Here is a 17,008-nt window from a genome sequence, read left to right as displayed (position 1 = left end):
AGAATTGACTTGCTGAAGATGGCCTTGCTGACCTGGGGAAGAATCAGAGATTCAGTTCTGAAGTCTCTTAAGTCCATCAAGCCACGTGTCTTTGTAATCGATTGCAGCTGATAAAAATGTCAGTGATCCGGGAATAGTAAATACGGAAGGGAGGCATGAGAAAGATTAAATATGGATAAACTGCAGGTGAATCCTGAACATATACAACTCCAATGTGGGTAAGACTGAACATTTCAAAGAAAGCATTATTATTGATAATTGTTAGTCATTGAGCTCTTCTAGGTGTGAACAGAAAATTAAAGGCAATATAAATCTGTATCATATACTTGGGTTTTGCATGCTTTCTTTAACCTGGATGTGCTCCCCATGGAGCTTCTGTAGGCCAGCACAAAATAATCTGCATTGATCTAAACAGACTTAATTTTCTATGTGTAAAACGACTAAAATTGGCATTTTTGTATCTTACTAAGCTTTTCTTTTTAGGCTTAAACACAGGACAGACTTCAAACCTGATTTCTCATCTTATCGTGCAAATAATACTCTGAATCTTGCAGGATCATAACTTTTTGTATAAAGCTTTCCAGCTGTTTTTTGTTGATAAAAGACTTAGCTGGGCATCAAGAGATAAGAGAGTAGGACTGAGAAGTTGCTGACTTAGTCTTGTAATCTTCCTGCACTGCATTCCCATAGGGAAGTTATGGATAGTTGTAACTCTGTACAAGTTAATGTTCTAATCCCTGAATCCCATTCAGAGGCATTGAATTTGGTGAAAATTTTGGGTGTCTGACACCTTACAGGATTCAGTTTTATATATAGGCTTTCTATTTCTGACAGATCGTTAGTGTAGAGCTCAAATTGATTAACTGTGCTGTTACTCTGAATTTGAGTATGTTGTGTTCTGGGACCAAGTCTGACTGGAAACTTCAGTGACACCTGTTGGAAGGACTCTGAATCTTCAGGATCCAGATTAGGAGAAAGTGTCAGGATCAAACATGATTTATAGCATCAAGAATTTTCTTTAGTATCGCCAGCTAAGAATGGCAATGGAGTTTGTGATAGCCTAAGAGCTTATATTCTTTGCTTCTGAGCAAATATGCTATCCATACTCCTGCTGAGATAAAGACTTGTCTTGATGTTCCAGATAACTAATTATATAGACAAAGAGATAAAATTAAGACAAATTAATTGAAAATGGAAGATTAGTTAGACAAATGGAAAAAATACATACAGATGGTTAGAAGCACCTAAAATCCCATGTGGTGCAGTGACTGCTAAGTCAGCTAGCAATTTTTTATGAATGAGAAATCTAATAAGGAAAGGAAACCAGTTAAAATTTGCCCTAGAGCAACTGTAACTTATACACCTCTTTTTTTTGGTTCATAAACACCTTTGTCTCCTGCAAAAATACTTGTGAAGATGCTTTTCAATATGGTTTGCTAAGTTTTGTTGCTTGGCTTCATTGTTCTTGCAAATCAGCAAATTAATTCCATTTGCAGTTCAATTTTTTTCTAAGACAAGGAATGTTTATGCCAGATTGCTGTTCCTACCTTTACCCTTAAAACTCACACACCATGGGAACTCCGTGTTGCAGAAATACACAGCTGTAGCAAAGTATAGTATGCATGTGGAAAGATCTCGTAGGGCCAGGCTATGACATGTATTTTCTAGTGCTAATCCATGAAATAACTTCAGATGTGCATCAAATAGCACTTTTATCTCATGTTTAATTGTTAAATACAATCAGTGAAGTTGTTAGATTTATGTCACCATCCTTTTGTCTCAACGTCATATGACAATCATTCTGTTTTTTTCACTATACCTGTCCTATAGCTGATTTATACCGAACATGGCAGATAAGGCTCTCATAGAGTGATTACAGTGAAATCATTCCAGTCTGATGCTAATGTAAGACAAAACTGGATCTCTGAAGTCAGAATTTTCCCTAGACTAGTGAAGAAGAGAAGGTGTTCTCCTTAGCTGGTGGGGGATTTTTTGTTCACTTGTTTATGCAGAAGTTTGTGACTTCTTAATATTCCACACTGTCAGAAAGAGGCCAGTGCTGTTGCAAAGTACATAGAGAAAGAAGTCTAGAGTAGAAAAAGTCTAAAAATCAGAGAAGGCCATGGAGCTGATGAGAAAATGAGAGGTGACATGAGAACAGGAAGGGAAGGGGAAGGTTATGTCATTAGAGACTGGAATTCAATGTTTTGATGAAACTCCATGGATACAGGAAGGAGCAGGGCGGGTAAAAATAGCTAAATGAAAATGGTATGAGTTCCAAGAATTCAGCTCTCTGAAAAGAAAGAAATATATGTTCTTGCTTAAAAACAGGAGGAAAAAGTTATATTTTTTTAATAAGCATTAGAAAGAATGAAGGAGAAAGGGGCAAAATTTGCTGACAGCATTTTTTTTCCCCTCCAACCAAACCTTGAAATTTTGTGTTATTATACACATTTCATCCAAATCCTCAGTGGCTTGGTTCCCTAGAGAGAGCATGCTTTTTCAGTAACGTCGTCTCATCAGAAGACCTTGGAGGCTGTTCAAATTAAAGGGTTTTTTTGGGCTGAGCACATGCTAATGCTTACAGACACAAGATTCTCTCACTCCCTGACTGATACAAAACACTACTGACCACTGGATGAGAAAATGGCCGTAGTGTATAGAATAGTTTACTTTTCAGGAGTCAAATTTGCCCAAAGCTAGCAAGCAACTAGATTGGTTTCTATTTTTTTTGGTTTTTACTGATTTGCATATGCTCACATCCCTCCCCCCCTGAAGATTCACATCTCATCTATAAAACAGAAAGCTCTTACTACAAGAAAAAGAAAGAAAGAAAATCAACCAATTCACTTCGATTTTGTTTTTGTTAATTTCTGAACAGATGGTACCATATCACAATGGAAGTTTTATAAAAATTTCCATCTTTTAACTGAGTGCAGGCCTGAAATTTTTCCCTGGTGAAAATGCGGAGTGTGAGTCATTAAACATGCTATGCACTATCTGCATGGGATTTTCACTTACTGTATTCAGAAAAGTCAGAAAGCCATTCCATTACAGTAACTGCTTTTTTTTTTTTTTTTACTCCACCTGGGCAAATGGCCAATTCCATCATCTCAGGCTCAGCAGTATGAACAAGGAAGGTACAGTCTGAGGAGAGGATGTAATGCACAGACAAGGGGAGAGGTGTTGCTCCACAGCCCAAGGGCAGGAGTCAATTTCTAAAGCTTAAACAATTGTCAAAAGAGGTGGCCTGAGTTATGATTTCTCCAGTCCGGTCTGAATTCACTAGTTGAAAAGTAATGGCCTGGTTTTACAAGTGACAGGTTATATTGCCTACAAAGTGTTCAGCACCTACTGCGTCTTGGCCCTAAATTATCATTATGGAGACAGAGAGCCTAAACTTAATTTTTGTGTGGACTCCATTTGAGATTTGGCACTGATTGCTGTGTGACAAATAAGATCTGGAGATGCTGAGTGTGATTTTTCTGCAGCAGGTCTACTGATTTGACCTTGAAGAGCAAGGAGTTCAAGCTCTCCAGTCTATTGTAGAGTTCATCTTAACGAAGTTACAGAATTTTGCTGGGGGCCAGGGGGAATATAAAGGAATTTTTACATCATGGCTTCAAGGCACTTGTAAAATCCTTCAGTTCTCTCCAGGGCCCTGACTGCAGTCTCTGACACCTAGTCCTCAATACACAGCATCTTCCTGAGGAGTGCAGTGCTCATCAGTTTTGTCAGCTTGCTGTTTCTTGTGTTGGTCTATGTAACACATATAGATCAAAATTGCCCTGGTGAAATCAAATCAGGGTCTGAAATTTGCAGTTTGGAATTTGTATCATCTCAAGGTAGTATCTACACCCATTTTAGAGTGGAGATGTGAAAAAGGCATGAGATGTGTTGCCCCTTAGTCACTAACATTAATGGGTGTGTTAGAAATGCAGAAAGATGGATGGATGGATGGATGGATGGATCATGTTCCAAGGTCTCTGTCATTCAGGAAAAGATTAGTTAATTATTCTCAGTCTGTGTGATACTTAATGACATCTAGAAGAGAGGTGAATGGCATCTTGTTGGATGGCAAGGATAATATAGAACACAATTTCCCCTGAAGAAATAGCTCACATACCTTATATAATGAATGAGCTCATTTTGCCTGTGTTTGCCAGAAACAATAAAAGTTAGAAAATGTCCCAGTAATTAAAATAAAGTGTTACCCAGATTTATGGTGAGAAATGTGAAATGTCAGGCAATTGAGTGCAGCTCCACACTCACAAATAAGCTTCACATTCGTTAGAACAGGTTGCATTCATTACTAAGAACAGTGTGGGTCCAGTGCTAGCCCCAGAAGGCAATGAATGGTTTCTCCTGCTCAGGGAAAGAAAGCAGAGGGGAGGGAAAGGTGCCAGCTGGCATGTTAGCTGATGGATCTTGGGTCCTAGTGGTAATGCTGCAGTATGCACAGTACAGACATGATCATTGCTTCAAGATGGGCTTTCCATTACATGATGGATAGTAGGAAGATGGGAGGGAGAGTACCATTCTCAGGCCTGCCACATGCAGAAAAGAAATCTGCTAGAAGTTTTTGAAGGGTGGAGATGAAAAAGGGGAATCTAAGCAGGGCCAGACTTTCCTGCCATCCTTCCTCTCACAGTCACTGATTTGTTTTGTTTTAAATACAAATGCTATACCTATGGATTCTGTAAAGCTTATGAATATGAGTTCCTCACTTGCTTAAAATAATATTAAACTCTAATTGTTCTGGAGACCATTTTTTTGTCAGAGTGCCACACAGGACAAGTGAAGTGGGTATAATCTACATAAGTACTATGCATATAGACATAGGGAATACTGAAAGTGTAGGACTGTTGGAAACAGAAGTGAAACTCACTGGAAGTCTGTGGTGTAAGCTTATTTGAGCAGTACCCATGCAAGTCATGCTGAAACATTGCCTTTCTGCTCTGTATAGCTAGAAGAGAGTAGGCTGCTGAAATGTCCTTCTGCTGTGACACAAGGGTTGTGATATTGAGAACCTGCTGCCTTAACATTGCTTGTTGCTAGCTTTTGCACTCCTCTTTTCTGGCATGGCTAATTAAAAATTGAAGAAACTTGAAATGGAAATGCTTTATGTAAAAACTAATCTGACAATCTAAGCTGTTTAGAAACTGAAATGATGTCTTTTCCTGAAAAAAAGAATGGGGCAATGTAAAGTCGCAGGCATTTCAGTGAATGCCAGTTCTGTGGAGAACTTTCATTACCTGATTCTACCACACTGAGGGTGTCTGAAGTGTCTGATTCAGAAAGCAGCCTGTCTTGCCCACTGGAGTATGAATGAGGTCTTATGGACAAAACCAAACAAACCAGCCCCAAACCCCTTCTGTCTTTTAGTGCTGGATTCTCTTCTCACACAAATTTTATTTGGGAATAGTTCTAGGAATACCAGTGGAGTTTTGTTAGAAAAAATATTAAGTTAAAGCAGTTGATTTTAACTTGGTAAAAGATTTAGTTTCTGATAAAGATCTTCAGTGTGGCCTTAAGCCAGTTGTATATCCTCTCTGTTCCTCAGTTCCACATCTGTAAAATGACAGTATGAATTTGTTTCTTTTTCATTACATGCTTGTAAGAAAAATCTCATTATGCTAATGAGGTGTGCATATGCTTTAATCACAGGTTCATTCAGAAAGCCCATAAATAAAATAAATATGAGATCAACCCATAAGAATTTGTGAGAAAGGAGTAGAAATTCCACATTTTTAGGACAGCACATTCTGAATTACTGAAGTGATGATGCAAGCACTTAATCTCCATAGAGTGCCTAGTGCTCTGTGGGTTATTTATAGGAGACGCAGGCCTTTAAAATAAATTGCAGGTTCACATGTCAGACCAGCAGATAGACGATCACTTTACAACAAGGGGTAGATATCCTAAATTTCGGGCAGACTGTGGGGCACATTCCCTGCCATGATTTTGGATCTTGAACTGTTGTAAAGTATGTTCCAAAGAACATGAGAAAAGGGACTAGATTCAGAAGCCTTAGTGATAACCCAGCTAGCAGATAATAAGGTCTTACATAGTCTTTCTAGCAAAGGTGCACTTAAGCATATCAATATTATTTGCAAAATATGGATATTGTGTTGATGAGAAACTATCTCAAAGATGGAAGAGATTACAGAAGAGAGATGTGAATTCCATGGAGTCTCTGAGAAGCTATTGAGGAAGGGAATGTTTGGCCTTAAACTTGCACATGGGTTTCAGGTGAAATGGAAATGAGGCACTATTAATCGTACCATCACGCAAGTTGATACATGATAGCTGTAGAGCCCAGCACTGTTGCCCTTTTACTCACCACAGCAGCTGCAGCAGATCAAATCAGTATTCCCACAGCTTCTCTGCATGATAGAGTGTGTGTGGGAGGGCAAGGGAGGGGAGTTAACCCACTTTGTTTTGGTGAAGCTCAAAGCTGAGGTTTTGCTAATCAGGAACTCCTGTAGTGCAAGGTTGGCCCACTCATTTCCTTTGATACTGATTGCTTTGGGATACACTAGACATCTATAAGCCCTAAGCTATAGGAGCTACTTTGCTTAAGTCTTAGGTTTAACTTAAATGTGTTGATTTTAATTCCCTAAGATGGTGATAGTGACTATTTGGTAATAGCCTGAGTAAGAACCATGCTAGGAGGAAATGCTGAGGGTAGATAGTAACAGTTCAGTTGCTCTTTTTACAGGGACAGGGCTTTGTCTGTGTATTCTTATCCCTTCCTCTGTTGGATGTGTATGCTATGCCTTGTTTGCTTATTGCTGGATAAGCTGAGAAAAGAAAGATCCTATTTTAATATAAATGACAAAGTCTGTGCAGCCCTGAGTCACCTAACGACTATTCTGTAAGCTCCTTTGGGAATCCCAAGAGTTCCAGCTTGTATTCCCTTCTCTAACTCACACTTTTTCCAGTAAATTAATTTTTTTATTGGCGGTAGCAAGCATGTCTTTTTTTTTTTAATAAGGTGTTTGGCAGCGTCCACTGGGGCATGTAGGTACAGAGTGTGTGGGTGGGAGAGGCAGCCCTGAGCAACATACCAGGCAACTTGGGACAAAAAAATTCTAAAAGATGGAGAGCTCTTTCATGTGCTTTTAACAACCCCTCACCTCCTATATTTCCTAGGATGCCTGGTGCTTTCTTGCAATTTAAATGTGAATTTTAGGTGTGAGACCAAGTCATGTTTTAGGCAGGTTGTGTGTTCATTACATATATTAATCATGGATGTATGCCTATTAGTCATACTCTGTGATATTTCAAGCCAGTTCTTAAGTTCAGTAGAGTCAGGCAGCTTTTGTTCTGAATAGCCTGCTGAATTGTGTTAGCGTGATAGCTGCTATGCTGGCCAGCACTAAGGACTTCTGGAGCAAAAAGCATCGGTTGTTGTAACCTGAGCTTAAAGGCCAAATCTTATCCTAGATGATTATCCTCTGAGGATGGAATAGAGAGGAATACAAGATGTATATTGATCAAGAGGTCCTGTACTTTGGAAAGAAGTAAAAGATATAGGAGATAGGCTATGGAGCTGAGCTGGACAGGAACCAAGAATTGTGCACGGAGTTAAGAAAATAACGATGACTTCTGAATCCCTGGGATTCTCTCCTTAGTGGTGGCAGAAGCTGGTAAAATATAATCATTTAAATGAACCAAACCCATAAAATACAGCATAGCTAGCTTCCACCATTGAAAAGATCAGATATTAAACCAATCTGTTTGGCAGAGAAAGGAGAGGCAAGACCCTGGAGAGGAGCAGCATTCTAGTCAGAGTTTGCTTTACCATGTATGCCCAGGTCACAGATGCTAAAAGGGAAGAAGGTAAGATCTCTTCTGTTTTACGTATGCCTGCTTTGTGCATTGCCTCAGAGTCTGTTTCCAGCATTCCCAAATTCTGTTACTGTGATTTTTTTTCTCTTCAGTTTATTCCTTGGTCTTGAGTTTCTCTCAAATGGTAGAAGATTTTTATGTGGTACAGCCAAGCTGGCTCTGGCTTCCAGGAGGTAGAGGTCAGCCCTGTAGCTCCTTAGCCTTTGCTGTTCAAAATATACAACTTGGGTATTTTCATTGGAAGCACAAAGCATGGCTGGATTGGGAATAATCTGTGAAAGGGGAGCTTTGCTTTTCTGTCCTCGCTCTGGACTTGCTTTCTCAGTCTTCCTGTGGTTTGGACCCTACAAGCTACTGGGCAACTGAAGGTAGAGATGCTGCATGATTACAATCTTGCTTTGTGCATTGGATTATCCTTTTGAATGGTAACACCTTCAAAAATTGTCTGAGAGGAATGAATGGCAAGGCCTAGCTATTTTTGACTCTTAATTACTAAGAGATTTGGTTGCATGTCAGTTACTGAAAATCAAGATCATTCTTTGGATGCTTAATGTTAAGAGCTTAGGTCTGGCCTTTATTGCCATAAAGGCAGTATTAAGATCTTCAAAATAAAAAAAATAAAAAAAAAAAAAAGATTTTTCAGGCACGTGTAGAGGGCAAAACTTCAAGGCTCCCTGAAAGAAAAAAACAACCCTCTATTTCTTGCATTTCTCAGAAACTCCTTGCAATAGCACTGAGACAGCATATGTGCCTTAGAAGGTGATCAGACTTCCACAGGTGGATTCTGGAAACTAGAATCATCCATACTTTCTCTTGAAAAGAGAAAGAATTAAGTCCAGTAAATGATAAGGTGTCTGTTTCTTCAGCTTGTGGTGGAGAGGGCTGGAGAGTAGAACAGCAAGGTGAAGTGCATATTGCTCTGTGCCATCAGACAAGTGGAAAAAATTCTACTTGTTTTTGCTGCTGTTTGAACTGGGCTAGAGACAGTAGGTGAAATGTGCTGCTGTTCTCCTGGTTTACCTGTTAGAGACTTTCTAAATGCTGAACAGCTTCATGAAGAGAAAGTGACCACTAAGCCCTGAGCTCGTTGGCTTATTGATCCAAATAGTGATGACTGATTTTCCCTATAGCCAGAACACTGCAGTAAGTTTCACAGAGGGTGCCCTGAGAATGCCAGAAAAACCCAGATCAGTTCCAGCTCTGCTTCCCATGTGCTTTTTTGAGAGTGGAATTCCCCACTGGAATGACCTCCTGCTTATCCAAAGTCACCTTAAGAAATCTTCACCAACTGCCAACTCGTGTAATTCCGCAATTTCAGAAAGTTTTACATCTACCTATATCCCACCTCCCCACTTACAATCTCACAATTAACAATTTTGGTTTTACTGCTCCCAGAATAGATCTTGCCACTGCTTGGAGCACAGTAAACGCCTAAAATAACTGTAAAAAAGCTATTAGTATGTAAATTAAACCTGTAACCAGTCTGTGTGAAGTGTAGTATACGGGTTAGATTTTCAAGGCTGTGCAGTGTTGCAAAGCTCACCTAGAAAATGGTGGGACTTGATAGGTGATAAATACCATAGAAGTCTTACCCCCCTCACTAAGCTCTTTGACCTGAAAGGCATTGTGTAAATAGTTGATTTTTCCATTAATTAAAAGAAGAGAACTTTTTTGTTGACATGGATCCATTGCTGACCTTCTCAGACAGTGAAATTTTTTCTTTGGCTCATCTTAAATGTGACTGAATAATGTTTTTTTTTTTTCTTGTGGCTTTTTAGATGTTTTTAAATTCTCTTAATTCAGTACATATCTAAGAAATATGTACAAAAAGTTGTGGTCTCTTTAAAAAGAAAAGTTTCAAAATTTGTTTTAGCCAAGAAGATATGAAGTGAATACACATTTGTGAAATAATTTTCTGTAAGTGGAATCTGTGTGTTGAGGAAAAACTGAAATATTTGATTGAAAAAGACCACATGACTTTCAGATATCTTTTTCAACAGAGAGTTTGAAACCTTACTCTGCAGATTCTGGATAGTTTGGCATTCCCCAGTTTCACTGTAAGGGAAATGATCAATGAAAATGATGACCTTTAATGGATAGTCTCTAAAGAAAAGGAGGGAAGAAGTACCCTGGTCATGCAGAAAGTGTTTTACTTCAGTACTGGAACGTCACAGTTAGAAATTAATATATACAATGCAAACATGGAGAGATTAGGAGTTTGCTGCCGTGAAGAATTTACTGTCTTACGTGAGTTACAGGAGGAATTTTGATGTGTCACATTTGCCCCTACGCTTTTATTTTTCACTGACCTTCCTTCTTCACAATCTTCACAATAGGCCCTTCCCAAATGTTTTGTCAAATAGCTGCAATATACAGCATGGTCCTTGATAAAACCAGAGGGGGACCGGGTGTGAATTCGTTTAGAATATACTTCTCATATGCCTATATAAACATATGCATAAACATGATACCCTCCACTTGGGGAACGTGTAAAAGGTGGGGCGCGATACTTGTGAGAGGCACCAAGTTCTGCAAATGAAGGCGATGGGGAGGGAAACGAATTGCCTGTTAAATATGGAAAATGGAGTCTGCTTTTTGTTCTGGGCCTTTGGAATCTGTGGGTGGATTGGAACTGGCAGGCAGGGAGCAAACACCCACCCACCATAGGGCTGTGTGGTTCAGAAGTTTACAAGAGTGTTTGTGTTCCAGGAGCTGTTGGCCTTGAAGCCAATGGAGAGGGGGAGGAGATGAGGGAGAGAGTGAGAAAAACAGTGTGGTGTTAGGGCCCTTCCTTGGAGATATTTTTCCCCTCTCCTTTCTCCAGCTAGAGGGCTTTGGAACTGGAGCAAGACAAACAGTTACTGGGGGAAAGATTAATATGCTTTTAAGATGCGCAGTGCTCTCAGTCTGTCATCAGGGGAGGCAGAGAGGCAGAGACTTCGGCAGCCACTGCCACCTTAATCCCAAACAACAGCTCTCATCGCTCGCCCTTCTCCTGCCCTGCTGCTGTTAAATTCTGCAGTCTGTGGGACATAAAAAAATGGAAGTTTTCCTGTATTGTTACTGCAGGAGTTGAAAACTTGCTTCTCTCCTGTCATGATTTTACATTCAGAAGCTGCCACTCTAATTGGTCACCATCTGGATATTGCAGATACAGAAACTGAGGCACAGAGAGACTAAACAACTTGCCCAAGGCAACAGGAAGTCTGTGGGAGATCTGGGAATAGACCCCAGATGTCCTGAGTTTTCCATCTTAACCACAAGACCATCCTTCCTGTCTTCTTGGTAGCCCCCTCTGCTTCAGGAATTCTGTTTATGAATTCCACCCATAAACAATCTGATGCATGATCCTGTGATTTACTTGCAGGAAAGAGTCATTTGGAAGGGAAAATGGCACCTCCCTTAAAATGAACTGCAGTTACTGCTGTCCTTTCTTTTTAGGGGGGTAAAGGAGGGGGAGGGCAACAAAACCAGCTTCCAGAGCTAAGAAGCTAAGAAGCTTCTTCATTGCTACCCAGGCTTCCCACAAGCATTCATTTTGTTCTTTAAAAGAGTCGGGAACTCCATGTGTGATGTTTGAGTATATTTGGCCATTTATATTTTAGTGAGTTGAAAAAAAAAAAAAAGAAAGATGACTGAAACTGGACTAAATCCATCTAGGGAATTATTCTGCTGCTGGTCTCCATTGTGTCTGAGTACCTTCAATGGCAGTCAGTCTGTCTGCCTGATCCCTAATGGACTTCATTCTGTATGCGGTGCTTCTCCCTCGCCACTGTAAGAACTTTTCTAAGATGAGGCTGGGCAGTGGGAGGGGGTTTCTTTCTAATAAGGCACACCCTTTGGTTTGGAAATGATGGAATGGATGGAATGTCATAGATGTCTTTCATATTACCAAAAGGTGCCATACATAGTTTATGAAGGGTATTACTGAAAGTTATTCTTAACTAAAACCTTTTTAGGTACCCTTGTTACTCAGTGAAGAATATTCCTAGCCCTGCTTTCTCTTACTGTGGTAACCTCTTTAGCGTCAGGAATCAACAAATGGCCTGCATTGTTAGATCATGTCTTCAGGCCTCACTATTGTGGTAATAGCTAAAAATTCCACTTGTGGATCAGTAAATCCATGTGTGATGCATTATATAGACAGAAACGTAAAGGGTACTACCTGCCGCTAATGGTTTTCTATAATAATTTGGTAAAGCTTCTCTAAGTGTCTTCTCTCCACGCACGAAGATGTGACTGATGGCTTGGACCAATGTGTTTGGTTCTTGCCTTCTCTGAACTCCCCTTTAGTAGCTGAAGGCTCGATGTCTGGGCTGGATGCTGAGCAGGTTCCTCTCTGGAGGAATGCTGATTTAGTTGCAAGATCAAAGTGCTTTTGCCAGTCTGTGACACCTCTCTCCTTTACTCAGAATGGGATTTCAGAATAAAAAAATACAACTGAAATATGAGAGCTTGCTGTGTTCCCTGCCCCATTGCATTGATTCTGAGTAAATCGAGGTATTTTTGGTTTCTGCTTGCTTTTTAAAAGAGTGTTTGGGTATTTGTCTGTCCATTCCTCCTCTTTTGTCCCGATCTACCTGTTTTTTCTGCTTTTGTAATGTAAAGTCTTTTGGAGGAGACTGAGCACTCAACTTCTGCACCACGCAGGCAGCATAGCAAGACTCCATGCAACGAGGAGTGCTTAAAGCCACCATTGCATTACAAGTAGTGTTTTAACAACTGTATTGGTGTGGAATTGCTCTCTGGCCTTTTTTTTGGCACAGGCAGGCTGACAGAGCTGGGGAGATACCAGACGTAACCTTTCAAGCTTGGTTCTTACCTTCGCCCTCAGCGCTGGGCGCAGTTATTTTTTTAGGATTCCAGTTATGCAGCCCATGGAAAAAAAGGGAGAAGCCAGATTTTGTGCTTTGAAATGTGAAATTAACAGAGACTAGCGAGCACCTCATTCCCGACCTGAGCAGCATCGCCGCCAGCAGCGTGGCAGCGCCCAGGGCGGCAGTGCTTTGCCCGCGGCGTTCGGGGCCGGTGGCGGGGGACCCTCGGCCGGCGGCGCTCGGCAGGGGGCGCTCGCCCCTGGGCCTACGGCGCGGGCGGGCGGTGTGGCGTGCCCGCCGGCCCCGGACATGCCCCGCCGCCGTGTGCGGCCGTAGCGGTACCGACCTGCCCGCGTTTGCGAGCAGTGTGTTTATTGCTCCCCGGCCCCGCCTCGGCGGGGACTTGGGCAGCTCACCTGCCCCCCTGCACACCTGTGTTGCTGTGTGCCTCACGCTCCTGCCACTTGTGAAGAGCGCACAGGCGTCGCGTGTGACGTGTGTCGAGAGCAGGGACCGCGTGTGCACGTCGCGCCGGGTGCAGCCAGTGTGCGGCTGGCCACGCTGCGCACCCCAGAATGCGCTGCCGGGGTGTGCTGTTTTCGGCCGTACATCGCGTTTGCACGCCTGCGATTTCGGTTCGTGGAGAGGGGCGTGTGCTCGAAGTTGAACTTGGGCGTTGAGAGCAGGTTTTGCGACGGACGGCGTTTCTGCGGCGTGCCTGCGCTCAGTGAGCAGCCGGCAGAAGCGTTCTCGCTTGCTCCCTTTTCACCGCTGTCCAGAAAGCGAGCGGCGAAAGGGAAAAGCCCTCGCCCTACCGCCCCTCCTTCGCGGCGCGGCGGTCTGTGAACCCAGCAGTTTACCCTCCCTCCCCGGCGCTGCCGCCCGGGGCCGCGCTGCGCGCCTGCCTGTGCAGGAGCTCGGCGCAGAGCGGAGGGGGGAGGCGGCCGCTGTTCCTGGAAGAGCCCGGCCTGGGGAGTTGGTCACATTCTTGGCTGGGATTCAATGACTGAGGCAGACACCAACAAACAGAGGGGGGGAGGAGGAGTGAGGGAGGCTGAGCCAGCCTGCATTAGCTCAGCTCTCAGGCACTCTCAGTCTCTGCTGGAAAGAGGAGCTGGGAGGATGTGCGCTCTGTTACCGCGGCTCCCCACGGCACGCCGAGAAGACCGAGAGAAATAAGGGAAGAAAGACGAACCGAGAGACAAGGAGTCCTCCCAGATCAAGCTGAGGGACCACGAGGGGGAAGGGAGCCTGCTTTTGCCCGTCCGAAGCCCCCGCGCCGTTTTGGAAGTGCCAGAGATTTGGGCCTTTTCCTTTTCTTCTGCGTTGTTCCCTTCCACAGACCAAGCTTTCTTCCTCCTCCTGCTTTTTACTTTACTCCCCCGCGCCTTCCTTTCGGTGGATATGGACAGAAGGGTGATTACTGCAGAGAAGCAGCAGCCGCCAGAACATATTTGAGCCCCTGGTGCTCGGAGCGTGGCACAGACTTTTTGTATTTCTGTGGGTGGCGTGTGTGTGTGAGAGAGAGAGAGAGAGAGAGAGAGTGTGAGTGTGTGTGGTGGAGGTGTGGGAGGCGGGATTGGTTTGCCTGGGGGGTTGGCTGAGGGGGTGAGTGCTCGGATGAAGACCTCTTTTTGCCGTGACTCTCTGCTCCATCGGGGCAGCTTGGAGACTTGGAGGTTTTGAAATTGTAACGAACCAAGAGAAAAGAAAGAAGAGAGAGACACGCATACAAAAGGATTTATTTCCTATTCGTTAGTGGATTGTTAAACCTGAGTGGGAAGAAGGAAAAAAACCAGGGGTGGGTTGTTTTATTTTGTTCATAATTTTTTTCTTAAAAAAAATAATAATCCCTTAAGTGGATTTGTACCAGGGTGGAAGATAACTGGGGATTTTTGTTGTTTATTTTGGGAATAGAAACTAAAAAATGGAGACTGTAAGTAGAAGCAGCTTCCAGCCTCATCCAGGACTGCAGAAGACCTTGGAACAGTTTCATCTGAGCTCTATGAGCTCCCTGGGTGGCCCTGCTGCTTTCTCAGCACGATGGGCACAGGAGATGTACAAGAAAGACAATGGCAAAGACCCAGCAGAACCTGTACTGCATCTGCCCCCTATCCAGCCTCCTCCGGTAATGCCTGGTCCCTTCTTCATGCCCTCGGACAGATCCACAGAGAGGTGCGAGACCATCCTGGAAGGGGAAACCATCTCCTGCTTCGTGGTGGGTGGAGAAAAGCGGCTTTGCTTGCCCCAGATCCTGAACTCGGTGCTCAGGGACTTCTCCCTGCAGCAGATTAATTCGGTGTGTGATGAGCTACATATTTACTGCTCCAGATGCACTGCTGACCAGCTGGAAATCCTCAAAGTCATGGGCATCCTGCCCTTCTCTGCTCCTTCCTGCGGGCTCATCACTAAAACTGATGCTGAGAGGCTTTGTAACGCCTTGCTTTATGGTGGCACCTATCCTCCCCACTGCAAGAAGGAATTCTCTAGCACAATTGAGCTGGAGCTTACAGAGAAGAGCTTCAAGGTGTATCATGAGTGCTTTGGGAAGTGTAAGGGACTCTTGGTGCCAGAGCTTTACAGTAACCCCAGCGCAGCCTGCATCCAGTGCTTGGACTGCAGGCTTATGTACCCACCTCACAAATTTGTGGTCCACTCTCACAAATCGCTGGAAAACAGGACTTGCCACTGGGGCTTTGACTCTGCAAACTGGAGATCCTATATTCTCCTCAGCCAGGATTACACTGGGAAAGAGGAGAAAGCTAGACTGGGCCAGCTCTTAGACGAAATGAAAGAAAAATTTGACTATAACAACAAATACAAGAGGAAAGCCCCCAGGGTAAGTGATGCCTTTAATTTTTAAGGGGGTGAGGAGGTGGGGAGAAAGAAAAATTTTATGTAATTTCGGTAACATCCATTGATATAGCCAATTTGTTACCAGCTGCTTTTTCCTTTGGGTCATTTAGCAATCTAATCCTGTTTTTAATTCTCACCACGTGTGTGTTAATGTAGACGAGCAGTGTTTTGAGATGGCACCTTTTTTCCTCTGGTTGTGTTCTGAACACGGTAGTTGGGAGTTTAAATCATACGTGTGTGTTTGCATATCTTACTGTACATGGAACCTGATCTTTGAAACCTATCGCACTACCCCAGACTTCAGCAGGAAGTATGTGATTTCGGGTCCTAAGAGCTTCAGTTAGGGGTCGAGACAAGGAAGAAGCAGAAAACAAGTAACAGTTACTGATCGCCCCAGGCGCAAATACAAACGATAAACTGCATGCCGCCACGGGTGGAGGTGGGGGCTAAATTGTCTCAGTGCTTGTCTTGAAATTAAAATGTGGCTGCTAAGAAAAAAATCTGACAGTAATGCAGGTTGATGGTGTTCAGGTTAAGTGTGAGGAGCGTGAATGGATAATTCTTTGCTTTTAGAGTATCCCTGTGGAGTCTGAATCTCCCCACCAGACAGGCTTTTGTGTATTGGATTATGTATACATTCAGTAAAAGAATCTGTCTAGGGCCAGCTGCAGCAGCTTCTTAAGGTATGCCATGCTGTGCTGAGGCAGACAGCTAAAGCACGGTTTTTTTTTAGGTGTCTTTTGTTTTTCTTTCAGTCTGAGCTGCCTGTAGATCCCAGAATCCTTGGTGTGTGGGTGGGAGGCCGCCTTGGCATCTGGCACCAGTCCTGAGCAATGGGCAGCAGTGCCACAAGGCCTTGAGGACTTGCTGACAGACACCGGGATGTCTGGCTAGCTGGCGATGGTGCAACTGGCTGTGGGATGAGCAATTTCCCTGCCCGCTCCCGCCCCCCCCCCCCCCCCCCCCCCTTGCCCCAATATAAGGTTAAAGCAAACTCTTACCTACTGAGTTTTAAACTGCAAGTTTGTTGATTGCGTTCTGCCTCATTTGTTAAAGATTTCCACACTTTTCTTTGGTTTTATGTGTTTGGAGTGGAAGGCAATGACACAAGCCTCAAAAAGAGAAGCAACGTTTAAAGCACTGAGAATGTTCAGTAAAATTCTTAATTAAATTACCAAATACCTGTTTAAAGGGGCGGACACACACTGAGACTTAAATACAGCTTTTATTTCTAAAAAAGTCTCAAAAATACCCAAACAAAACCCAGGGTTTTTAAAATACCCTCCGCAAACAATGCGGTAATTGCTACAGCTAGCTTAAGAGGCCTAGTTTACCCATTTGATCGGCCTCCACGGTTTTTGATTAAGGAACAGAGTCTCACTCAAGTTCCAGTTTCTGTCCTGGTCTTGTGCTGAGCCCCCGTTTCAGTCCATGTCCTCACCCCTCCTTTTCCTCCCGCTTGAGTGTCAGAACTGCTGTGA

General features: G+C 43.2%; 1 protein-coding gene across 2 annotated transcripts in view; it reads left to right on the top strand.

Annotated features, from left to right (window-relative positions):
* Positions 1-3,130: 3,130 nt before the first annotated feature.
* SKI (SKI proto-oncogene) overlaps positions 3,131-17,008 on the top strand; it is a 127,722-nt gene continuing 113,844 nt past the window's right edge. The window contains exons 1-2 of one of the 2 annotated variants that reach the window (XM_080381277.1): positions 3,131-14,472; positions 14,589-15,510. In XM_080381277.1, the coding sequence (XP_080237403.1) occupies positions 14,599-15,510 (912 nt within the window). In that variant the 5' untranslated portion in view covers positions 3,131-14,472; positions 14,589-14,598. Of the gene's footprint in view, positions 15,511-17,008 lie in introns of both variants that reach the window. The other variant, XM_080381276.1, reaches the window with a different exon arrangement.

Source organism: Falco punctatus (genome assembly GCF_963210335.1).
Source record: "Falco punctatus genome assembly, chromosome: 3".
Lineage (NCBI taxonomy): Eukaryota > Metazoa > Chordata > Aves > Falconiformes > Falconidae > Falco > Falco punctatus.
Note: the sequence above shows the minus strand (reverse complement) of the source record. Positions and strands in the feature narration are given on the sequence as shown.